Genomic DNA, 27,202 nt, shown 5'->3' on the forward strand with positions numbered 1-27,202 from the left:
AGGGGCAGAGCTAGGATTCTAACTAGATTTGTTTGACTCCTGTCACTATTCTTTTAACAAAGCAGGATAGATAGAAATATATACATAAGCAAGGAACCACATATTCCAGGAGGATTAGAGGCCTTATACTTTTTAGAATATTTTGTGTTTATATTAAAAAGTAAATGTTCCTGTAACCTTTTAAACTAAAACTAGACAATAATCATCTGAAATATGTTTTTTAAAGAAATAAATTCCATATCCACATTATTGTGCCTAGGTTTTTTCCATAGGCCAGCTGAAAGGAGATGTACTGAATAACATAGATGGTATTGGGAGGGGGGCATTCTCACTTTCCTGTTTGTTATAACTCGAGGTGATGTCACTGTGTATTTATCCCTTTATTAGAAATATTTATTAACACAGTATAAAAATAAAGTAAGTTTATGTGAAGAATACTTCAGTTTTTATAAACTTCTTACTTGAAAAATTTGAGTTAATTTTTCTACGTTTATGACCACTCAGTTTTCTCTTTTGTGTTTTTTACTTATTTGGTACTGTGTTTTGTAATAAAAGGTACAAACTATTCATGTAACTTTCCATGCTGTAATTTCCTGTGTTTTTCCAATAACATTTTCTTCTCTGTGTATAGGAAAGATAAATAGATATCTGTGTATGCTGATAGGAGGGATGAAAACTTATAATTATGACTAATATCCTAGGCTTCAGTTCAGTTCAGTTGCTCAGTCGTGTCCAACTCTTTGTGATCCCGTTAACCGCAGCACGCCAGGCCTCCCTGTCCATCACCAACTCCCGGAGTTCACTCAAACTCATGTCCATCGAATCAGTGATGCCATCCAGCCATCTCACCCTCTGTTGTCCCCTTCTCCTCCTGCCCTCAATCTTTCCCAGCATCAGGGTCTTTTCAAATGAGTCAGCTCTTTGCATCTAGGCTTAGAGATTAAAAATCAGGATAGGGAAATGAAGAAGTAGAGGAATGCTAGATGAAGTGGATAAGCATTCTGAAGGTAGGGATTCATTCATTCGTTTATTCGTTAGATGTTTGCTGTATACTTTCTAAGTACCAAATTCTGAGCCTGATGTTGGAAATAAAGAGGCAGTAGAGCACAGACTTAAGATCTAAAGTCAAGCATAACTGAATTCAAGCTAGTCTTTCCACTTACCGTATAAGTTACTTAACTTTATTGAGCTTTGGTTTCCTCATTATTCAACAAACACTTTTTAAGTACCTTCAGTATACCAGGTGCTGTACTAGGCACAGGAGATATACTCCAGTTCAGTTCAGTCGCTCAGTCGTGTCTGACTTTTTGCGACCCCATGGATCCCAGCACGCCAGGCCTCCCTGTCCATCACCAACTCCTGGAGTTCACTCAAACTCATGTCCATCGAGGTGGTGATGCCATCCAGCCATCTCATCCTCTGTCATCCCCTTCTTCTCCTGCCCCCAATCCCTCCCAGCATCAGTCTTTTCCAATGAGTTAACTTCACATCAGGTGGCCAAAGTACTGGAGTTTCAGCTTCAGCATCAGTCCTTCCAATGAACACCCAGGGCTGATCTCCTTTAGGATGGACTGGTTGGACCTCCTTGCAGTCCAAGGGACTCTCAAGAGTCTTCTCCAACACCACTGTTCAAAAGCATCAATTCTTTAGTGCTCAGCTTTCTTCACAGTCCAACTCTCACATCCATACATGACCGCTGGAAAAACCATAGCCTTGACTAGATGTACCTTTGTTGGCAAAGTAATGTCTCCGCTTTTGAATATGCTATCTAGGTTGGTCATAACTTTCCTTCCAAGGAGTAAGCGTCTTTTAATTTCATGGCTGTAGTCACCATCTGCAGTGATTTTGGAGCCCCCAAAAATAAAGTCTGACACTGTTTCCCCATCTATTTCCCATGAAGTGATGGGGCCAGATACCATGATCTTCGTTTTCTGAATGTTGAGCTTTAAGCCAACTTTTTCACTCTCCACTTTCATCAAGAGGCTTTTTAGTTCCTCTTCACTTTCTGTCATAAGAGTGGTGTCATCTGCGTATCTGTGGTTATTAATATTTCTCCCAGCAATCTTGATTCCAGCTTGTGCTTCTTCCAGCCCAGTGTTTCTCATGATGTACTCTGTGTAAAGCGTCTGCCTACAATGTGGGAGACCCAGGTTCAATCCCTGGGTCAGGAAGATCCCCTGGAAAAGGGAATGGCAACCCACTCCAGTATTCTTCCCCGCCCCCCAAAAAAGCAGAGATATACTAGTGAGTGAAATAATGACATCTCTGCTCTTATAGAGCTCTATAGACTGTGTCTCTAAAGTTGGTATAATAATCTCCTAAAGTTGTCTAAGTTTAAATGAAACAGTGCATTTAAACCTAGCATGTAAAGAAAGTAAAAGAAAGTGAAGTCTCTCAGTCGTGCCCGACTGTTTGCGACCCCATGGATAGTAGCCTGCACCAAGCTCCTCCGTCCATGGGATTTTCAAGACAAGAGTACTGGAGTGGGTTACCGTTTCCTTCTCCAGGGAATCTTCCCAACCCAGGGATTGAACCCAGGTCTCTCACATTGTAGACAGATGCTTTACTGTCTGAGCCACCAGGGAAGTCCAGAGTAAATGTTAACTAGTATTAATATACTACATGGCTGTTGGTCTCAGAACTCACTATCTGATCAGGATGATTAACTTGTAAAAATGTATTTGTAGTATATATGCTTTATAATAAACATGTAAAAGAAGTACTAATGCAGGCAAAGACACAGTCTATCTACCTAGATGACTCAAAATAGAATTACAAAATATACTTATTGTATGTAGCTAAATAATTGCTGTCTTTGGTACTGAAGAGCAATAGTAAGGAAAACGGCTCACTGTTTTGATACAGTAGTATTCCTTGCTACTTTGTTAAGTTTTATTTAAAGAGAATTTAGCCTCAGATGTCTGATCTAGAGTATCCTATGCTGATCTGTTAAGTAATTATAATTGATACTTTCTATTTATGGCTTAAAAAAAAACTTATCCCTAATTATCTTCTGAGTATCATTTTTAAGAAAAGAGACCTTATTCTGAGAATCTTCTAATTGTCAAAGTTTAGAGTATTTTTCTTTCATATAAATGTTGATGTTTTTATTTGTAGAAACTTAGAAAAATTGCTTTGGAATTTGTAAGTGGAAAAATTGTTTTGGAATTTGTGACAAGATTTTTCAAAATCTTAACAATAATGAAAAAGGAAAGCAGAGCAATGTGGTTTAATCTAAAGGAACTCTGACTTAAGGCTGGGATCTTTATTTCTTACTACTTTGATTTCTTAAAGTTCAGAATCTCAGTATCTTGCTATTTTATTATCCATCAACAGATTTCTTGCTGTACAATAATCCAGTATTGTATTCTCCAATATCTTTGTCTGTAAAATGTTCAAAACAAGGATATGTACTATTTCATAAAGATTATATAAAAGTAATTAATATAAGATAATGCAAAGCATAAGGCAATAAGCATAATAATACTGTGTAATACTAAAATTACTTAGTAAGATGTAAGATGACATGCATAAATTTCTGCCTATGATGATCATGGAAAGCTTCTGAAAGAGATATTTGAGTTGAGCTAGACAAGAAGTAGTGATAGTAGTGATGTGTGTTTGCTTATTCGCTCAGTCGTGTCTGACTCTTACGACCCCATAGACTGTAGCCCACTAGGCTCTTCTGTCCATGGGATTCTCCAGGCAAGAATCCTGGAGTGGGTTGCCATTTCCTTCTCCAGGGGATTTCCTCACCCAGGAATCAAACCCAGGTCTCCTGCCTTGCAGGCAGATTCATCACCTACTGAGCTACGAGGGAAGCCCCGATAGTAGTGATAGTAAAATTAAAAGTACCTGTCACAACAAGGATGATTGTCTTGCTAACCAGATTAGCTTCTCTGAGGAAGAATATACTGATAACAGTTCTACTTTATTGAGTCCAAGGTGATCCAGACATCTGAAAGGGAGCCAAATGCTATTTATTTAACTTGATGGCCTTGCGAAAGATAATATTCAAATCACATAGCTGTCACATTGAATAGAAACACCAGCATGTCTTAAGGAGGAAAACAAAAACAAAAGCATACATGAGAATAGATTAAATGGACATTTAAGAAATAATGTAACCCTTTTAAAGAAGCTAATTGAACAATCAGTAGTTGAGTATCTCAGATGAGATCTCATCTAATGTCTCAAAGAGTACTGTTGCTTAAAATCTTACCAAAGTAGATGTCTCCTAAAGATTGTTTCTCGACATGGCACATCAGTATTTTATTACTGTGCCTTCTAATTTGACACTCAAGGTTTGCAGGAAAGGACACACTATGTAAACAATTTGAAAAGGAGAAACTTGGATTTTTAACATTTTTAAATTTGTATTCTATCATGTTTTGTTTGTGCCATTTTATTACAAATTAGAGTAGAAGGATATATAAGCACACTGGAAAAGACGCTGACTTTTTTAGTGTTTACTAAATATTGTGCTAAATATTATATATTCTTTCATATAGTTTATGTAGATTGACTAACTCATTATCTTATTAAAATATCAGCAAATCTGTTTAGGAATTGGGATTATCTTCATTTTATAGATGAGATAACGGAGAATCAGAAAGGTTAAATAATTTGCCCAGTGTTCAGCTCATTGATTGGAGAACTGGACATTGAACCCAGATCCTTTTTTCCCCTGAAACCCATATTACTTTTATGATATGTCCCTATAGCTAATTACTTTGGAATCTAATTTATTGTCCGAAAGATCTGTTTTTCAAAAGAATGAAAAATACTATTTAGATTTTTGTGCAATAGTGAACTTGGAAGAATGTGAAGACCAAATATATAAAACTTAGGGATAGCTGTGCTTTACTTTAAACCTCAGTTCAGTTATGAATTTAAAAAACTGCCCAAAGTCAAATATAAGTGAAGTACTTTGGGAATAAAAAGAGATTAAGTAATTTTTATAGAAGGATATTTGGAAGGCTTCACACAGGAAATGACATTTGAGGAGGATTTATTTGACCATGGAACTCTTTTTTTTTTCTTTTCATTGAATATCTCTTAATATCCCTCAGCACAGTGGTATTCTGGGGTCTTATTTGGGAAATCTTATGCTAAACACAAGATCATGTAGAACATGAGAAGAGAAAGAAGAATGGAACCAAATTGTGACTTATTGACTGTCATGCTAGAGTTTGGAACTTATTTTGTCATTGACAGAGACATAACATTATAGTAGTTGCATGTAGGCTGGATTAGAAGGCTGTATAGTTTGGGCAGAATTAAGATTTTAAACTAGTTCTGAATACCTACAAAAACTATGCTTTTACAAAGTCTCATTGCCTTATGAGTCTTATGAAATTATGTTACAGTTAAAAAGTAGTATCTGCATTTAGCTTACTACTATTTAAACTATCATCTAATTATGTAGGAAGCACCAGCCTTTTAGCCTTATCATATGAGAATTGTTCAGTCACTAAGTCATGTCCTACTCTTTGCAACCTCATGAACTGCAGCACGCCAGAGAATAATTTATACTATTAACTCCCAAAATAAAATGCTTCTTACATCAGTATTTTGAGTATGATTATAAAAATATGAAACCACAGTCACCTAGTTCAGTCCCTTCATTTTACAAATGGGAATCCAAGAGTTAGATGAGTGAATGGACTTATTCAAGTGACTTACATATTGAAACTGTAATCAGGTGGTAGAAAAATCTGGATTCCCCTGACTGTAGCCCTTGGCTTTTTCTGTTAGAGGCTCCCTTTACTATGTTTGGGCAATTGAATGAGTTCATTACAAATTCCAAATGCCTAAATCCCATTACCTATTACCACCATCGGTTCCCACTCACTGGTACTTTATCCACAGATCCCTACGTGATCTCCCACCCTCATAAATGTTTCTTGACCACAGATGAGCTGAGTGCCTTTCTCCAAGAGTGAAAGACTTGAACCCACTCTGGGCATTTAATGTGAAGCTGTTAATTATTTCAGCGGGTTATTATGGAATTCTTTATTGTCTAAATGTCTTTTACTTTTAAACAATATCAGAATTACAGAAAAGCTGCAAGGATGATAAAAAGAACTTTTGCCCCAAACCACGTGAAAGTTTATTGTCAACATACTGGAACATGATGACTTATGATAGTGTCTAATACACATCTCCATTGTGTAATTGTTCTCTGTCCTTTCATAATTAATAACAACTTGGTAGTAAAGTACTTTGAGATTTATGAAAATACTCTTAATTGTTAAACTTTGAATTTATTTATTTTTATCTGTTTGGACTCTCTCTTATATTCCTACTTTATTCAGTATTCACTGATTTGTAACTATCATGATTTATTTTGGTATATCATGATTTCCATATAAAGAAAAGGTGGCAAGGATACACAGAAAAAGTGTACAAAAAAGATCTTCATGACCCAGATAACCATGATGGTATGATCACTCACCTAGAGCCAGACATCCTGGAATGTGAAATCAAGTGGGCCTTAGGAAGCATCACTACGAACAAAGCTAGTGGAGGTGATGGAATTGCAGTTGAGCTATTTCAAATCCTAAAAGATGATGCTGTGAAAGTGTTGCACTCAATATGCCAGCAAATTTGGAAAACTCAGCAGTGGCCACAGGACTGGAAAAGGTCAGTTCTCATTCCAGTCCCAAAGAAGGCAAATGCCAAAGAATGCTCAAACTACCACACAATTGCACTCATCTCACACGCTAGCAAAGCAATGCTCAAAATTCTCCAATCCAGGCTTCAACAGTAAGTGAACTGTGAACTACCCGGTGTTCAAGTTGGATTTTGAAAGGGCAGAGGAACCAGAGACCAAATTGCCAACATCCGCTGGATCATCAAAAAAGCAAGAGAGTTCCAGAAAAACAACTACTTCTACTTTATTGACTATGTCAAAGCCTTTGACTGTGTGGATCACAACAAACTGTGGAAAATTCTGAGAGATGGGAATACCAGGCCACCTGACTTGCCTCCTGAGAAATCTGTAAGCAGGTCAGGAAGCAACAGTTAGAACTGGACATGAAACAATAGACTGGTTCCAAATTGGGAAAGGAATACATCAAGGCTGTATATTGTCACCCTGCTTATTTAACTTGTATACAGAGTACATTATGTGAAATGCCAGACTGGATGATACACAAGCTGGAATCAAGATTGCTGGGAGAAATGTCAATAACCTCAGATATGCAGAAGATACCACCTTTATGGCAGAAAGCTAAGAAGAACTAAAGAACCTCTTGATGAAAGTAAAAGAAGAGAGTGAAAAGGCTGGCTAAAAACTCAACATTCAGAAAAATAAGATCATGACATCCGGTCCCATCACTCCATGGCAAATAGATGGGGAAACAATGGAAACAGTGGCAGACTTTATTTTTTGAGGCTCCAAAATCACTGAAGATGGTGACCACAGCCATGAAATTAAAAGATGCTTGCTCCTTGGAAGAAAAGCTCTGACCAACCTCGACAGCTTATTAAAAAGCAGAGACAAGGTCCCTCTAGTCAAAGCTGTGGTTTTTCTAGTAGTCATATATAGATGTGAAATTGGACTATAAAGAAAGCTAAGCACTGAAGAACTGATGCTTTTGAACTGTGTTGTTGGAGAAGACTCTTCAGAGTCCCTTGAACTGCAAAGAGATCCAACCAGTCAATCTTAAAGGTTGTCAGTCCTGAATATTCACTGGAAGGACTGATGCTGAAGCTGAATCTCTAATACTTTGGCCACCTGATGCTAAGAACTGACTCATTGGAAAAGACCCTGATGCTGGGAAAGAGTGAAGGCAGGAGGAGAAGGGGAAGACAGAGGATGAGATGGTTGGATGGCATCACTGACTCGATGGACATGAGTTTGAGCCAGCTCTGGGAGTTGGTGATGGACAGGGAAGCCTGGCGTGCTGCAGTCCATGGGGTCACAAAGAGTCAGACACGATTGAGCAACTGAACTGAACTGAACCATCATGATATATTTTGGTATACAAATTTTCTCAGATTTCGCCATTGGAGCAATTTCAGGCTGGTATCTATGCCCTTTTGACCTGTTCCCATCACTCTTTGAATATGTTTTACTTTTTGGCACAAGAAGATGTTCTTGACTCATCTTGTTCTTTCCCTGCTCCAGGCCTGATCTCCATGGAACCTTGGTTTCTTTTATTGGAGAATGGAATTTAGAAACCAGATCCAAGTGCTGGATATGTGGTTACATATGTCTCTCCTCTATTAGACTGAGCTGTTTGCAGTCAGAAATAGGGTATCTTTTCATCTTTGAATGACACATGCCTAGTCCAGTTACTGTCACACAGTCTGTGTTCAATAATTTGTGGTTGTTTAGTCGCTCAGTTGTGTCTGACTCTTTTGCGACCCTGTGGACTGTAGCTCACCAGGCTTCTCTGTGGGATTTCACAGGCAAGAATACTGGAGTGGGTTGCCAGTTACTTCTCCAGGAGATCTTCCTGACCCAGGAATAAAACCTGTGTCTCTTGCATCCCAGGCAGTTTCTTTACTGCTGAGTCACTCAGAATTCTCATTCAGTAAGTACTTGTTAGAAAATAAAGTGGCCAGTTATTTGGAACCCCTCTCTATGTTTTTGCTTGATCCACGGAATAGACCATAATGAATAAGTCATGGAGAATGTAGCTCTGAAGAAAGATTGAAAGTCAATCTCCCTCATTATCAAAATAATTATTGTATATCTACAGTTTTTGACTTCCCTGGTGGCTCAGATTGGTAAAGCATCTGCCTGTATTGTGGGGACCTGGGTTCAATGCCTGAGTTGGAAAGATCCCCTGGAGAAATAAATGGCAACCCACTCCAGTACTCTTGCTTGGAAAATCCCATGGACAGAGGAGCCTGGTAGGCTATAGTCCACAGGGTCACAAAGAGTCGGACACGACTGAGTGACTTAACTTCATTTCACTTCACTTCACAGTTTTTCAGGTCCCACACTATAGCCTCAGCCTACTTAATTTGCCCTCTTTTACCTCTCTGTTTCATCTGTCTTCAAATCTTTCCACATAGGCATCTTAATGCCACATCACAGAAGAAAAAATTGTTTTTCTGCCTTGCTCAAGTAATCTTTCTTTTTACTGATAAACAAAATCACAACATGCCTTTTTCCTAGGCTTCTTAGGGATAAGTACCAGGTCTCAGCTTACACACAGTATATTTCTATGATGCTTTAGCAGCAAGAAAATGCAAATATTATTTTTATTATACTCTTTGGAGTTTGGAGATTGAAAAAATTATTAAATATGGAGAGAGATGAAAATTCTTTATAGTAATCTTTTAAAATGAAAATTGTAGAGAATGGGAAAGTACATTCTGTTATCTTTTTATTTAAAAATGAATAATCTTAGAAGACTCTTGAGAGTCCCTTGGACAGCAAGGAGATCAAGGCAGTCAATCCTAAAGGAAATCAACCCTGAATATTCATTTGAAGGACTGTGGCTGGAGCTGCAGCTCCAATACTTTGGTCACCTGATGCAAGAAACAACTCGTTGGAAAAGACCCTGATGCTGGGGAAAATTGAGGGCAAGAGGAGAATGGAATGACAGAGGTTCAGATGGTTGGATGGCAACCCTGACTCAATGGACATGAGTTTGAGCAAACTCTGAGAGATAAGTAAAGTGTAGAGAAGCCTGGGGTGCTGCAGGTCATGAGGTTGCAAAGAGTCAGGCATAACTTAGTAACTGAACAACGACAACAGTCTTTGAATATGTATAAAAAAAGGGTTATATGGACACTCCTAGCTCTAAGAAAACCTAGGAAATCAAGCTTTTATAGCTGGACATATAACCATCCTAATAAGATCAGTCTTTTATAAAGACAGAGGCAGGAATAGATACTGAGTAGGCCACTACAGGGTCTGCCTCAGGTTCCTAGGGGAGAATAAAAATATATAGGATAGCCAGGCCATGGAAGCAGCCTAGATGTCCGTCAGCAGACGAATGGATAAGAGAGCTGTGGTACGTATACACAATGGAATATTACTCAGCTATTAAAAAGAATGCATTTGAATCAGTTCTAATGAGGTGGATGAAACTGGAGCCTATTATACAGAGTGAAGTAAGTCAGAAAGAAAAATACCAGTATATTAACACATATATATGGAATTTAGAAAGATGGTAACGATGACCCTATATGCGAGACTGCAAAAGAGACACAGAGGTAAAGAACAGACTTTTGGACTCTGGGTGAAGGCGAGGGTGGGATGATTTGAGAGAATAGCATTGTATCATGTATATTATCATATGTGAAATAGATCGCCAGTCCAGGTTTGATGCATGAGACAGGGTGCTCAGGGCTGGTACACTGGGATGACCCTGAGGGATGGCATGGGAGGGGGGTTCAGGATGGGAAACACATGTACACCCATGGCTGATTCATGTCAGTATATGGCAAAAACCACTACAATATTGTAAAGTAATTAGCCTCCAATTAAAACAAATAAATTAAAAATATATATATAGGATAGAGATCTTTGTGAAGAAGAGAAAATTTATTTGGAAAATCCTCATTGTACTTCCAGGGTATAGGTTGTTATCCACCATTAGATATGTTTAACATGCTCTCTGAATCATCCATTTCTTTTGACTTCTCTATGCTAATAATTTGTAAATCTGTTAATTAAGCTCAGTTTTTTCTTCTAAGATTTAGATCCAAGTATCCAACTCCTGTTACAGATCTCCACTTGGCTATCTAACTGACACCTCAAAGCCTGAACATACACAGAAATGAAATAAACATTTTCATCCCTTGTCTTTGTTTTCATATTATTATTTAACCCAATAAACAGTTTATGCACTCAACTGCCCAAGTCATAAACCAGGCCATCATAGATGTTCCCAACTTTTCAGTTCAGTTCAGTTCAGTCGCTCAGTCATGTCCGACTCTTTGTGACCCCATGAATCACAGCACGCCAGGCCTCCCTGTCCATCACCAACTCCCGGAGTTCACTGAGACTCACATCCATCAAGTCAGTGATGCCATCCAGCCATCTCATCCTCTGTCGTCCCCTTCTCCTCCTGCCCCCAATCCCTCCCAGCATCAGAGTCTTTTCCAATGAGTCGACTCTTTGCATGAGGTGGCCAAAGTACTGGAGTTTCAGCTTCAGCATCATTCCTTCCAAAGAAATCCCAGGGCTGATCTTCAGAATGGACTGGTTGGATCTCCTTGTAGTCCAAGGGACTCTCAAGAGTCTTCTCCAACACCACAGTTCAAAAGCATCAATTCTTCGGCGCTCAGCCTTCTTCACAGTCCAACTCTCACATCCATACATGACCACAGGAATTTATACCATATCTTAAAGTTGTTCTAAACCTTATTATCTCCCTAATCTATCCATTTTTCTCCTTTCCCATTGATACTACCCTAATTCAGGCCCCCATGTCTCACCTAGGTCACTACAATATCTTGTCAGTGGTCAGTTTTCCATTAGTCTCACCTCCTAATTCATTCTCTGTCTACCATGACAGGGACATCTTTCTAATACATGAGTGATTATATTGAGCTACTGCTGAAACTTTCATTGACTTTGCATTGTTCTTTACATAAAGTCCCAACTCCTTAACATGACTTGTAAAGCAGATTTGATCTCTGCTTACCTTCTAACTTCATTTTCCTTGCTCTTCTCTCCAATAAGTATGTCCTAGACAGCATTACTTTTTTCTAGTCCCCACAGTGTAAGCTATGCCAGTTACTCTCTTCCACCTTCTTTTAATAATGTTTGTTATTACTAATAATTCTTGTCCTACTAATACTTCTGTTATAAAATTAAACATTATATCCTCCAAAAAGTCTTTCTTTTTTTCTTTCAGTTTTATTGAGACATAAATTACATATAGCACTGTATAATTTTAAAGTGTATAACATAATGATTTGACTTACGTACGTCATGAAATGATTGCCACAGTAGGTTTAGTGAACATCATCTCATAGAGATACAGTATATTAATGAAATTAAAATAATTTTTCCTTGTGATGAGAACTCTTAGAATTTACTCTTGTCAACTTTTATATGTAACATATAGCAGTGTTAATTACATCTCATGTTATACATTACATCCCTAATCCATGGAAATCTCTTTGATCTGCATAAGTTTAGATTAGGTGGCCTTCCTATGTGCTTGCAAAATGCTCTGTTCAGTCCCTGTCACAGAGATAAAATACTACATTTTAACTGCATGGTTGCTTATCCCTCTCCTCACCAGGTTGTAATTGCAGGGATTATGACTTTTCTATTCACTGTTATAGCAGCATAGCTGCAATTACTGATTCAGGTGGAATCAGTCTCTGAAGTGAAGTGAAGTGAAAGTTGCTCAGTCGTGTTCGACTCTTTGCAACCCCATATACAGTCCATGGAATTCTCCAGGCCAGAATACTGGAATGGGTAGCCTTTCCCTTCTCCAGGGGATCTTCCCAACCCAGGGATCAAACCCAGGTCTTCCACAATGCAGGCAGATTCTTTACCAGCTGAGCCACAAGGCAAGCCCAAGAACACTAGAGTGGGTATCCTATCCCTTCTCCAGAAGATCTTCCCGACCCAAGAATTGAACCGGGTCTCCTGCATTGCAGGTGGATTCTTTACCTACTGAGCTATCAGGGAAGCCCAGGTATCAGTCTCTAATAGACTTTAATCTAATACTGTGTTTATTTACTTTTATTGTAAAATACATGGTAGAGGATACAACAAGTATAACATTTTCATCTTATCAAGAAATTCAGAGCTAGCCTTATACACATATGTTGTGTATCAGATACACATTTTGCCCTCTCATTCATGTACGTGTGTACATCTGCCAGGTTTGAAAGCTAAGAGTAATGGAAGTCACTGTAAAGAAGCAACAGCCCCTTTTTTCTTTCTTTCCTCCCCCTCACCATTCTTTATTATGGGCATCTTTTATACTGTTCTCATGTAGTCCCCAAGCCTGCAACATGTGCAGTCCTTGACAACAACAAAAGCAGACACAACACTCCTCATTTATCTTACCTGTTGTTTTCAAGGCTGGGAGACCTGAGGTCATTCTCAACCAGGCCCACACCATCCCAGGCTGTATATTAACCCTCTACGCATAACATTATCTCCCCAGGGACTAGTGCAATGCTCAATAGATATGGTTGGATTCTATGTAGTAAAACACAACTAGTAGGCAAGAATCATAGCAGGGCCTTATAAGAGAGTCCAAAATAGAAAGGGTGAAAGTGAAAGTGGAAAAATACATATCATGCAAATGCTAAGCAAAAGAAAATATGATATAGTATCAGACAAAATAGGCTTTAAGCGGGGAAAATATTTCTGTTGATAGAAAAGAATTACTTTGTAGTATTAAAAGTGTTCAATTTGGAAAATTATAATTTAATTTATAATTTAATTTAATTTATAATTTATGTACCTTTAATATATATTGGAGAAGGAAATGGCAATCCACTCCAGTACTATTGCCTGGAAAATCCCATGGACAGAGGAGCCTGGTAGGCTACAGTCCATGGGGTCGCAAAGAGTCGGACATGACTGAGCGACTTCACTTTAATATATATAATACCTCAAAATATATAATGAAAAAATTGACTAAACTAGAAGAAAAACTAGAGAAATCTATAACCTTAGGTTACTTTAGTGCACAATTATCAGTACCTTATAGAAGATACAGAAGACAAACAATATGATTAAAAAAATTTGACCTGTAGAGCAAATGTAAAATATTACACCCAACAATTGCAGAAACACTTTTTGTTCCACATTTACAGAAATTGACTATATACTTGTTCATACAGTAAGTCTTAACAAATTTCAGATGACTTAATCGGAATATAATTTCTGACTATAAAGCAATTATATTAGAATTTAAGTAATATAATTTTAAATAACATGGATCAGAGAAATCCTAGAAATTGGAATTGAATTGAATCAATGGAAAACAGTTTGACACGTCTAGTAATTTTGATAATAATATGCCCTCTGATCCAGCAACTACATCCCTAGGTACATACTCTGGAGAAGTTTTTGTATGTGTGCAGTAGAATGTGTGAAACCAATACAATATTGTAAAGTTAACAAATAAAATTAAATTTTAAAAATAAAATTAAATAAATAAAAACAGAATTAAAAAAAAAGAGAATGTTCATAACATTGAAAACTAGAAATAACCAAAAATGTCCATCAGCATAGCAATGGGTAAATAAGTTGTGATATTTATTTGTGTGATGTCAAAAGTGATTGAACCATGGCAACATATAACTAGATCTTAAAAGACAAAAACAAATGTATGTAATGTTATTCTATTGTAAATTAAAATTAAAAATTTAAAAACCTATATTTAGGAGTGCATATTTAGGAGACCAGTTTAATTTAGTAAATATGTAAGGAAAAGGAAAATGTTTATTTAAAAAATCAGAGTGGTTTTCTCTAAGGAGTAGGGGAGAGAGTTGGACTGGGAAGAGACAACATATATCTTGACCTGAATGGTACCCAGTTATTGGCTTTATAAATATTTGTTACGTTATACCTTTATATTCTATGAAGTTTTCTTGTATTTAATAATTCACACTCTTAAAAGCTAAATTTTCCCACTAGTTTCAGGTTTCCAGTTGGTAATACCTATCCAGTGCTCAGTATAGAAGAGAAAGAGGTTAGTTGTTGGAACCAAGTCTGAGAAGATGTGGGAACATATAGAATAAAGAACACAGGGGAGTGGACTAACCTCAGTCAAGAAAAAATGGGCATCTCTTTCTTTGAAAACTAGGAATGGGAGAAAGAATACAGGGAGAGGATGCAGAAACACTTAGGAGGAGAGTTTAAAAGAGTCCAGATATATAAGACAGGAAGTAGAATCATTTGCTAAAAGTGAACCTAACAAAAAGGGAGGGATATCTAGGGAGTATGAAGCAGAAATACAGCATTTATTCAGGTTTCAGCAGATATTTAAAATTTCTCGTAACCATTCAGAGTTAAAATTAATGTGGGACTTCTGATATTGGTTATTCACAAGCAGGATCTTTCCTCAAAGGTTAGTATGACTCTTAATTATTTAATTATATTAACACATATGTTCTTTAAAATGTAATGAAAAATAATAAATGTTTACATTTAACTTGGAGGGCTGTTTTTGTAGGCAAAGTATACTTCCACTGCCAAAGAATGATGATCTTAAGAACTTCATTTTTCCTTTCTTCTTCAGGTCATGTATGGAATGTTGGTCTTCACTTTAGTGGTTCGATCTATTTATATTGTTACATGGTAAGTAGTTTGGATCAAAAGAGTATACTTAGGTGGTAAATCTATAGCCTAATTGAAATAACTCATAAAATCCAACTCCAGAAGGGATATTGATAGAAAACTTATAACCCAACATTTATTATGGTAGATTGCAAGGAATACTAATTCTTTAAGCAAGTTGTTAATAGGCATCATGTGAAAGCAAGACTTTTAAAATAAAAGAAATTTGAGGAAAGCTGTGTGTGATGGCCTCCTTTTGAGTATTTATAATGTACATGAGTATATTAAAGGACTTGAAAACTCCTACAGTAGAAAGGAAAATAATTGTTTTTATGTTTCTCAAACTACTGCAGACTATGTCTCAAGAAAGGCTGTCTGTGTCACAGAGAAACAGTGTTCCAGAAAAATCATTTAGGAAGTAGGCATAAACTTTATAGAGTTTGTGAAAAATAAAATATTTCATGTGAGTACCTGACACAGGGCCTCGCCATATAGCAGGTGCTCAGTAGGTAAATAGTATATGATTTATGGGTTTGTTCCTTTTTTTTTTTTCTCTTTTATTTAAACTTTTTATTTTAAGATAATTGTAGAAACAAATGCATTTGTAAGAAATTAAATAGAGATCATCTGTACTCTTTACCAATTTCTTCAAGTGACAATGTCTTGCAAAACTATTCTGCAATATCATAACAGGATTTGACGTTGACAGAGTCAAGATACAGAACAATTCTATCACCCTGTGTTGTCTTTCTGTAGCCACATCCACTTTTGCTCCTGCCCTATCCCCTCACTAGCTATCCTTAACCCCTAGCAACCACTAATCTGCCCTTCATTTCTCTAATTTTTTCATTTTAAGAGTGTTATATAAATGGAATCATACAGTATATATAACCAGTGGGACTGACCTTTTGCATTCAGCATAATTCACTGGAGATTGATACAAGTGATTGAATATATCAGTAGTTTGTCCCTTTTTATTGTGGATAATATTTCATGATATGGGTGTACCACAAGTTAATCATTCACCTGTTGAATGACATCTGAATTTATAGTTTTTTATTTCTAGTTTCTTACTGTTACAAATAAGTCTGCTATGAAAATTTGTTTACAGATAAGTTTTCATTTCTCTGGAATAAATGCCCAGAATGCAATTACTTGGTTGTATGATAGTTGTATATTTAGTTCTTTTTAAACCTGTCAGACTGTTTTCCAGAGTGGCTGTTCGATTTTGCATTCCCACCAGCACTGTATGTGTGAGCCATTCTCTCTGCATCCTTGCCAACGTTTGGTATTGTCACTATTTTTAATTTTAGCCATTCTTATAGATAAGTACTGATATCTTATTGTGGTTTTAAGTCTCATTTCCCTAATGGGTATTGATGTTGAACATATTTTCATGTGCCTACTTGCCATCTCTATGTCCTTTTTGGTGAAATGTCTGTTCCTGTCTTTGTCTATTTTCTAATGAGATTGTTTCTGTCTTTTTCCAGTTGAGTTTTGAGCATTCTTTGTATATTGTAGATACTAATCCTTCCTCAAATATGTGGCTCACAAATATTTTCTCACAATCTGTACTAGTCTTTCCATGGTCTTCACGTGGTCTTTCACAGAGCAAAAGTTTTTAATTTTTATGAAGTCAGTTTATCAGTTTTCCTTTTATATATCACACTTGGGTGTCCAGTCTAAGGACTCTATGCCTAACCCTAGGTTTTCCCTTGTTTTTTTACTAAAAGTTTTGTATAGTTTTACATTTTACATGGAACTTTATTTTGAGTTATATAAGGGTAAGGATTAGCTTGAGGTCCATTTTTTAGCCTTTAGATATCCAACTACTCCAAGACCACTGGTTGAAATGGCCATTTTTTCAATGAATTGCTTTTGCACCGTCCTCAAAAATTATTTGAATATATTTATGTGGATGTATTTCTGAGTTTTGGAATTCTATTCTACTGATTTTGGTGTCTATTCTTCTACCAATCCTATACTCTATTGATTACTGTACCTGTAGAATAACTCTTCAAATCATATAGATTGATCCCTCTCACTTTGCTTTCAAATTGTTTGTGCTATTTGGATTTCTTTGCCTTTCATACAAGTTTTAGAATAATGTCTATATTTAAAATCTTATTGGGATTTTGATAGGAATTGCACATTGCATTGAACCATCATATCTATTTATGAAGAATTGACATCTTTACTATGTTGAGTCTTCCACTCTATGAACACTATGTGTCTTATGTGTCTCTTCATTTATTTGGATAATCTTTGATTTCTTCCATCAGCATTTTGGAGTTTTGATATTTTTTTTTTAAACAATGGTATTGTATTTTTAAATTTTGCTGTCCAAACATTTATTATGTATAAACATAGCATATTAATAATAGTACCAGAGAGATCAAGATGACAGAATAGAAGGATATGGAGCTCACCTTTTCCCACAGATACATCTCACAGAACAGTTCTCATAATGACTACTGAACACTGCAAAAGATCTCATACAACGAAAGCTGCAAGAAAGTTCACCATGTAACTGTGTAAAACAAAAGGAAAAAAAAAATACAGAATTGGGCTTTGACCTACACCCTGGGAGGGAACTATGAAACAGGAAAGATTCCCTCATCCTGGGAATGCCCTTCCTCAGCTGGGAGATCAGTCAGGACAGAAAGGGAGCATCGGAGCTTCAAAGGAGTGTACAGCAATTGGCTTGTGGCAGGCAAAACAGAGAGAGACCAGTACAGAAGATCTGACCACCATGCTGCACCCCCTAGCCTGAGACATGCATCTGCTGTTACATGTAGGGGCTGAGTGCTGAAATTCGGGCTTCAGCAGACAAACCTGGGGAGAGGACTGGACTGGGGTTGGCTATATGGAGACAGCCTGAAGAAGCTGGAGTGTGGCCCAGGCCACAACTGGGGGTATGTACAAGATGGAGCCCATGTCCACCGTAGAAGCCCCATTGTTAATGCACACACAAACAGAGGGGAGGGACCCTGCCATAGAAAACTTTTTTTCCTCTTTGTTCACAGCAGGCACAGTTCCCCCTCTATGAGCTCTAGGAGCTTGCAAGCCCTGGCAGTTGGCCATGCACTGAGGCAGGGCTGAAATCTGGGCTTGCAGCTTTGTGACTGATGGATTTACAACACTGGTGCCTTTGTAAGTTCAGTGCCTGCTGGACATCTCAGTGGATTACTTGTGCTCCTGAGCCTGGAGTGGGTCCAGATTGAGTGGCTGTTGGCTTTGTGGGCATGTAAATGCACACATGGGCCAGGGTCTACACGGATTCCGTAGCTCCCATGGCAGTTCCAGGGGAGCATTATGGCAAGTCCCAGTGCCTGACTTTGGCAGATCTGGGCCAGTGGCTTTTGAGCACAGCAGCTGAGGGACATTCATACTGATTGCCTGCATTCCCATGACTGAAGCAGGGCCGAGGGTAGTGCCAACAATGAAGTACTTTGTGAGCCCACACAATGGTGGCAGATGACACCAGAGTCACATTCTGGTGGACAGCTCCTGTGGAGGAATACTCAGTGGTTCCTCTCCCAGCAGAAGCACGCCAGTTCCATGTACCCGACACTGAGTTTTGAATTGGATCTGGAGGTTTCTATTGGACTTCCCTGGTGGCTCAGACGGTAAAGCGTCTGTCCACAATGTCAGAGACCTGGGTTCGATCCCTGGGTTGGGAAGATTCCCTGGAGAAGGAAATGGCAACCCACTCCAGTACTTTTGCCTTGAAAATCCCATGGACAGAGGAGCTTGGTGCAGGCTATTATCCATGGGGTCGCAAAGAGTCGGGCATGACTGAGCTACTTCACTTTCACTTTGGGGGTTTCTACTCCAACAACTGGGGAGCAGACCCTGCCCCTGACAGGGCTGTGACAGCCACAGAGTAAAGAGGAGGCCCTAGTCAACATACAGTGCAGGCTGTGGTCACCACAGCACCCACCCTTATGAAGGGAATAAGAGCCAGCACATACTGAGGAAAGACATGGCAGGCATCCATACTAAAAAACAAACTTTGCACCAAAAATATTAGTCTCATACAGGCTCCACGGGAATGTGAAAGTTGCTCAGTTGTGTCTGACTCTTTGCGACCCCATGGACTATACAGTCCATGGAATTCTCCAAGCCAGAATCCTGGAGTGGGTAGCCTTTCCCTTGTCCAGGGGATCTTCCCAACCCAGGATTTGAACCCAGGTCTCTCGCATTGCAGGTGGATTCTTTATCAGCTAAGCCACAAGGGAAGCCCAAGAATACTTGAGTGAGTAGCCTATCCCTTCTTCAGCGGATCTTCCCAACCCAGGAATCAAACCAGAGTCTCCTGCATTGAGGGTGGATTCTTTACCAACTGAGCTATTAGGGAAGCTCCTCCACAGGAATGTTCCTACATAAAAACAGCCCTTAAAGACCACAGTAGATAACTGCTCCTCCTAAATTCATAGAGAAATAGAGGTAAAAAGAAGCAGAGGAAACACTGCCAATTAAAAGAACGAGAGAAGTCCCCTCAAAGAACAATAAAACAGACCTCTCCTGTCTACTAGATCCCATGTTCAAAAAGGAGGTAGTAAAAATATTGAAGGAATTAAGAAAGGCTATCAACAGAAATGTACATCACTGTAACATGGAACTAGAAACTATTAAGGGGAATCAATTAAAACTAGAAAACTCATTTGCTGAAGATGGAAGCCAAGCTGAAGGCAGTGAATAGCAAACTAAATAATGCAGAAGATCAAACAAGTGATCTGGAAGATATAATAATGGAAATTACCCAATCAAAACAGCAGACAGAAAGACACACACGCACACAAAATCAATATATAAGACCTTTTGGATAATATAAAGTGAGCCAGTCTGTGGAATAGGGATCCTAGAAGAGAAAAAGGAAAGAGGGTTGAAATTATAGTTGAAGAAATTATGCCTGAAAACTTCCCAAACTTCAAGAAGGAAACAGATAGCCAGGCACAGGAAGCCCAGACAAGGAGAACCCAAACAAACCTACACCAAGACATGGTATAATTAAAATGGTGAAGATTAAAGATAATGAGGATTTTAAAGGCAGCTAGAGAAAAACAAAGAGTTAGTTATAAGGAAATCCCCATAAGGCTCTCAGCTCATTTCTCTACAGAAACATTCCAGTCAGAAGGGAGTGGCAATATATATTCAAAGTTCTGAAAATGAAAAGCCTGCAATCTGGAATACTCTACATAGCAAGATTATCATTCAGAATAGAAGGATAAAGAATTTCTCAGACAAACAAAACCTAAAGGAATATAGTAGTACTAAACCTAACCTAAAAGAAATATTGAAAGGTTGTCTGTAAATAGAAAAGAAATAGGGAATTCCTAGCAGTCCAGCGGTTAGGACTCAACACTTTCAGGGCCGGTCCCAACATCAATTCCTGGTCGTGGAACTAAGATCCTGCAAGCCATGCAGCTTGGCATAATTAAATACATACATACATAGAAAAGAAGCAACAATCTATAGGAAAGAGAAAATCATGATTGGAAAATAAGGCAGAATTTAAAAAAACAAACAAAACAAAACTTTGTGAGAATAGTGATAACTGCAATGAACAGCAAAAGGATAAACATGAAGATGTTAGAGAAGACATCAAAATCATAAAATGTGGGAGAGGAGAGTAAGAAAACATAGGATTTTTTTTTTTTAAGCCCATATGACTACCAGTCTCAGGCAAATAGATACATTAATGGATTAATATACTTGGAAAACAGAGTAACCACAAATAAAAAACATAATTGATACAGAAACAACAAAAAGAACTCAAGCATAATACAAAAGAAAGTCATCAAACTACAAAAGGAAAAGGGAAAAAAGGAATAAAGAAGAAATACAAAATCTACTGGGAAGCAAGGTTTTAAATGGCAATAAATACATATCAATAATTCCCTTAAATGTCAATGGACTAAAGACTCCAATCAAATACGTAAAGTGGCAGATTGGATAAAAAACAAGAGCCTACAATATATATGTTGCCTACAAGAGACCCTTTTTAGAGTGAAGGACACACATAGATTGAAAAGTGAGGGAATGAAAAAAATATGCACTCGGAAATGACAAGAAAGTGGGAATTGCAATACTCAGTATCAGACAAAATAAACTTTAAATTAAAGGCTAGAAAGAAAGATAAGGAAGGCCACTAATGTTAAAAGGATCAACAAGGGAAGAGGATTTTATATTTTTATGCATCTACTATAGAAGAACCCAAATACTAACAGACAAAAAGGGAGAAATTGATGAGAATACAATAATAGTAGGATTTAACATCCCACTGACATCAGTGGGCATATCTTTCAGACAGAAACTCAGTAAGGCAACAGAGATCCTAAATGGCACAATAGAGCAGTTAGACTTAATTGGTTTTTAAAATTTTGATACATCTTGATATGGTGACATGACATAAAACCCAGGATACACATTCTTTTCAAGTGCACATGGAACATGATCTAGGATAGACTAGAAATCAGCCATAGAAAGAGAAACAAGGGGGAAAAAAAGTTACTAAGTAACATGTTGCTAAAAAAACCAGTAGCTCAACTTGAAGAGGAAATTTAAAAATACCTTGAGATAATGTCAGTGAAAACACAACCATACAAAATTAAAAATGGGATGCAGCAAAAGCAGTCTTAAGAGGGAAGTTTATAGCAATATAGGCCTTCTTCAAAAAAAAAAAAAAAAGAAAAAGAAGAAAAATCTCAAACAACCTAACCTATCATTGAAAAAAATTCGATAAAGAAGAAACCTAAAGTTAGCGAAGGAAGGAAATAGTAAAGGTGAGAGAGGAAATAAAATAGAGATTAAAAAACAATAGAAAAAAATCAATAAAACCATGAGCTGTTTTTTTGAAAGGATAAACACAATTGACAAACCTCTACACAGTTTACTGAAAAGAAGAGATTCCCAAATAAACAAAATAAGAAATGAAAAAGGAGAAATTATATCTCATACTACCACAGAAATACAAAAAAAAAATAATAATAATAAGAGAATGCTATGAATGTTATATGCCAGCAAATTGGACAACCTAGAAGAAATGGATAAATTCCTAGAATCACGCAACCCACTAAAACTGAATCAAGAAGGAATAGATAATTTGAACAGACTTAATACATGAAGTGAAATAGAATCTGTAAAACAAAAAATATATATCTCCCTGCAAACAAATTCAGGACTGGATGGCTTCACTAGAGAATTCTAGGACCAAGCATGCAAAGACAAACTTATACTAGTACGTCTCAAAGTCTTCCAAAAAAGCGAAGAAGAAAGAAGACGCCTAAAGTCAGTCTTTGAAGCCACCACCACCCTGATACCAAAACCAGACAAGGACACTACCAAAAAAGAAAATTATAGGCCAACATCACTGATAAACAGCAACACAGAAATCCTGAACAAAATATTAACAAACCGAATCTAACAGAACTGAAAAAAGATCAGATGCCATTATGAAACTGGATTCATCCCAGGTTACAAGGAGGTTCAATATAGGCAAATCAATCAATGTGATCAGATCAGGTCAGTCACTCAGTCGTGTCCAACTCTTTGCGACCCCATGAATCGCAGCACGCCAGGCCTCCCTGTCCATCACCAACTCCCGGAGTTCACTGAGACTCACATCCATCGAGTCAGTGATGCCATCCAGCCATCTCATCCTCTGTCGTCCCCTTCTCTTGCCCCCAATCCCTCCCAGCATCAGAGTCTTTTCCAATGAGTCGACTCTTGACATGAGATGGCCAAAGTACTGGAGTTTCAGCTGTAGCATCATTCCTTCCAAAGAAATCCCAGGGCTGATCTTCAGAATGGACTGGTTGGATCTCCTTGCAGTCCAAGGGACTCTCAAGAGTCTTCTCCAACACCACAGTTCAAAAGCATCAATTCTTCGGCGCTCAGCCTTCTTCACAGTCCAACTCTCACATCCATACATGACCACAGGAAAAACCATAGCCTTAACTAGATGAACCTTTGTTGGCAAAGTAATGTCTCTGCCCTTGAATATCCTATCTAGGTTGGTCATAACTTTCCTTCCAAAGAGTAAGCATCTTTTAATTTCATGGCTGCAGTCACCATCTGCAGTGATTTTGGAGCCCAGAAAAATAAAGTCTGACACTGTTTCCACTATTTTCCCATCTATTTCCCATGAAGTGATGGGACCAGATGCCATGATCTTCGTTTTCTGAATGTTGAGCGTTAAGCCAACTTTTTCACTCTCCACTTTCACTTTCATCAAGAGGCTTTTTAGTTCCTCTTCACTTTCTGCCATAAGGGTGGTGTCATTTGCCTATCTGAGGTTATTGATATTTCTCCCGGCAATCTTGATGCCAGCTTGTGTTTCTTCCAGTCCAGTGTTTCTCATGATGTACTCTGCATATAAGTTAAATAAACAGGGTGACAATATACAGCCTTGATGTACTCCTTTTCCTATTTGGAACCAGTCTGTTGTTCCATGTCCAGTTCTAACCGTTGCTTCCTGACCTGCATACAAATTTCTCAAGAGGCAGGTCAGGTGGTCTGGTATTCCCATCTCTTTCAGAATTTTCCACAGTTTATTGTGATCCACACAGTCAAAGGCTTTGGCATAGTCAATAAAGCAGAAATAAATGTTTTTCTGGAACTCTCTTGCTTTTTCGATGATCAGCGGATGTTGGCAATTTGATCTCTGGTTCCTCTGCCTGTTCTAAAACCAGCTTGAACATCAAGAAGTTCATGGTTCACATATTGCTGAAGCCTGGCTTGGTGAATTTTGAGCATTAGTTTACTAGCGTGTGAGATGAGTACAATTGTGTGGTAGTCTGAGCATTCTTTGGCATTGCCTTTCTTTGGGATTGGAATGAAAACTGACCTTTTCCAGTCCTGTGGCCACTGCTGAGTTTTCCAAATTTGCTGGCATATTGAGTGCAGCATTTTCACAGCAGCATCTTTCAGGATTTGAAATAGCTCAACTGGAATTCGATCACCTCCACTAGCTTTGTTCGTAGTGATGCTTTCTAAGGCCCACTTGACTTCACATTCCAGGATGTCTGGCTCTGGGTCAGTGATCACACCATTGTGATTATCTGGGTCATGAAGATCTTTTTTGTACAGTTCTTCTGTGTATTCTTGCCATCTCTTCTTGATATCTTCTGCTTCTGTTAGGTCCATACCATTTCTGTCCTTTATCGAGCCCATCTTTGCATGAAATGTTCCTTTGGTATCTCTGATTTTCTTGAAGAGATCTCTAGTCTTTCCCATTCTGTTGTTTTCCTCTATTTCTTTGCATTGATTGCTGAAGAAGGCTTTCTTATCTCTTCTTGCTATTCTTTGGAACTCTGCATTCAGATATTTATATCTTTTCCTTTCTCCTTTGCTTTTCACTTCTCTTCTTTTCACAGCTATTTGTAAGGCCTCCCCAGACAGCCATTTTGCTTTTTTGCATTTCTTTTCCATGGGGATGGTCTTCATCCCTGTCTCCTGTACAATGTCACAAACCTCATTCCATAGTTCATCAGGCACTCTATCTATCAGATCTAGGCCCTTAAATCTATTTCTCACTTCCACTGTATAATCATAAGGGATTTGATTTAGGTCATACCTGAATGGTCTAGTGGTTTTCCCTACTTTCTTCAATTTCAGTCTGAATTTGGCAATAAGGAGTTCATGGTCTGAGCCACAGTCAGCTCGCGGTCTTGTTTTTGCTGACTGTATAGAGCTTCTCCATCTTTGGCTGCAAAGAATATAATCAATCTGATTTTGATGTTGACCATCTGGTGACGTCCATGTATAGAGTCTTCTCTTGTGTTGTTGGAAGAGGGTGTTTGTTATGACCAATGCATTTTCTTGGCAAAACTCTATTAGTCTTTGCCCTGCTTCATTCCGTATTCCAAGGCCAAATTTGCCTGTTACTCCAGGTGTTTCTTGACTTCCTACTTTTGCATTCCAGTCCCCTATAATGAAAAGGACATCTTTTTTGCATGTTAGTTCTAAAAGGTCTTGTAAGTCTTCATAGAACCGTTCAGCTTGAGCTTCTTCAGCATTACTGGTTGGGGCATAGACTTGGATTACTGTGTTATTGAATGGTTTGCCTTGGAAATGAACAGAGATCATTCTGTCGTTTTTGAGATTGCATCCAAGTACTGCATTCTGGACTCTTTTGTTGACCATGATGGCTACTCCATTTCTTCTGAGGGATTCCTGCCCACAGTAGTAGATCAATCAATGTGATAGATCAATCAGTGTGGTAAATCACTCAATGTGATACACCAGATCAAAAGACAGAAATCATCTCAATAGATGCAGAAGAAGCATTTGATAAAATTCAACATCCATTCATGATAAAATTTCTCACTAAAGTGGGTATAGAGGAAACATACCTGAACAGAATAAAAGTTATTTATGACAGATGTACAGCCAATATAATACTCAGTGGTGAAAAGCTGCCGGGGACCAGCCCCGGCTGATCCAGGGTATTCGAAGGAGAGACGGTGTAGGCGAAGATCAGGAAACAATTGCTTAATTAAATGTTAATTAAGGATATAAAGAGTAATAGAATGAGGATAGTTCAGTAAAATTCAGTGAAGAAAAGAGGCTGAAATAAGGATAGCTCAGTGAGGAAATTCAGTGGAGAAAAGGGGCTGAATAATTCAGCCAGAAGGTAAGAGAAAGAACGACATGGTGAGACCAAGTTTCGGTGAACAAGGCCCGTACTTTATTTTCCAAAGTAGTTTTTATACCTTAAGTTATGCATAGAGGATAATGGGGGAAGGGGTAGAGTCAGGCAGCAAGCCAGGCTTTCTTCCTGCAAACTTATCATATGCAAAAGCTTAGGTGATTTGCATCATCTTCTGGCCCAGAGGCCTGTTAACATTTTAAGACCTTTTCTTCAGAAAACTTATTTTTCTCTAAAGGTGATTGGTCAGGAGCCACCCTCCAAAAGCATTAGATAAAGTTGCATTCCTACAGAGCAAAGGTGTGGTGGGCTACAACAAGAAAAAGAATTAACTCAAGGGTCCCAGGTTACAAACATTAAAGCTACTACTTACACCAATTAATCAATACACTGCCAGGGACACAGCAGGTAAGGGATATGGAGACTTAGCAGCAAACATTGGCCCAACAAGTGAAAATCCCTTCACCAATACAATTTCTAATCAATCTTTTAACTACTCAAAAGAATCTGTGTTTAGACAGTTTAGAACATCTCCTGCCTCTCACAGTTGGGAGGCTCTGAACAATCACATGTGGCCGGAAAACCTATTCAGGCAGGCTAGAGGATTTCCAAAGGAGTTTGTAGGTTAAACACTGTCACACCCAGGAATTATTAACTGGAGCTGTAAGCTAACTTTTTTCAGAGAGGTAGTGGGGGACAGCCCCCCGTAAAGTCAGAGGTGTAGGTGAAAGCACAAAGCAGAAAGTAGGCAGACTCTGGTTTTGGGGGTAGATTGCTCGAGAATTTCCAGGGAGACTCCTGAGGCTTGATCCCGCCTTTGCGTATGCCAAGCCTCCTTCCTCATGACCTTTGTCATGGGTGGAGTTCCTCACGCTGGCTACCGGCAGTGATAGAATTCCAGTTCAGCTATTCCAGATCCTGAAAAGTGCTGCACTCAATATGCAATATGCACTCAATATGCAATATGCCGGCTCCCGGCAAAAAGCTGAAAGCTCTCCTGTTAAAATCTGGAACAAGAGAAGGATGCCCGTTCGTACCACTTCTATTCAACATTGTATTGGAAGTCCTCAACACGGCAATCAGATGGGAAAAAGGAAATAAAGGTATCCAAGTTGGAACAGAAGAGGTTAAACTGTTATTATATGCAGATGATTAATATTATATATTGTTGTTCAGTTGCTCAGTCGTGTCTGACTCCTTGTAACCCCATGGACTGCATCTTGCCAGGCTTCCCTGTCCTTCACCATCTCCCGGAGCTTGCTCAAACTCATGTCCATTGAGTTGGTCATGCCAGTCAACCATCTCATCCTCTGTCGTCCCCT

The 27,202-nt window shown here is 38.3% G+C and overlaps 1 protein-coding gene across 7 annotated transcripts in view; it reads left to right on the forward strand.

Annotated features, from left to right (window-relative positions):
- ACER3 (alkaline ceramidase 3) overlaps positions 1-27,202 on the forward strand; it is a 158,980-nt gene that overhangs the window by 103,505 nt on the left and 28,273 nt on the right. For all 7 annotated transcript variants that reach the window (XM_061380943.1, XM_061380941.1, XM_061380942.1 and 4 more), the window contains one exon: positions 15,189-15,247. In XM_061380943.1, coding sequence (XP_061236927.1) covers positions 15,189-15,247 — 59 coding nt within the window. The remainder of the gene's footprint in view (positions 1-15,188; positions 15,248-27,202) is intronic.

Source organism: Bos javanicus, chromosome 15, assembly GCF_032452875.1.
Source record: "Bos javanicus breed banteng chromosome 15, ARS-OSU_banteng_1.0, whole genome shotgun sequence".
In the NCBI taxonomy this organism is placed as follows: Eukaryota; Metazoa; Chordata; class Mammalia; order Artiodactyla; family Bovidae; genus Bos; species Bos javanicus.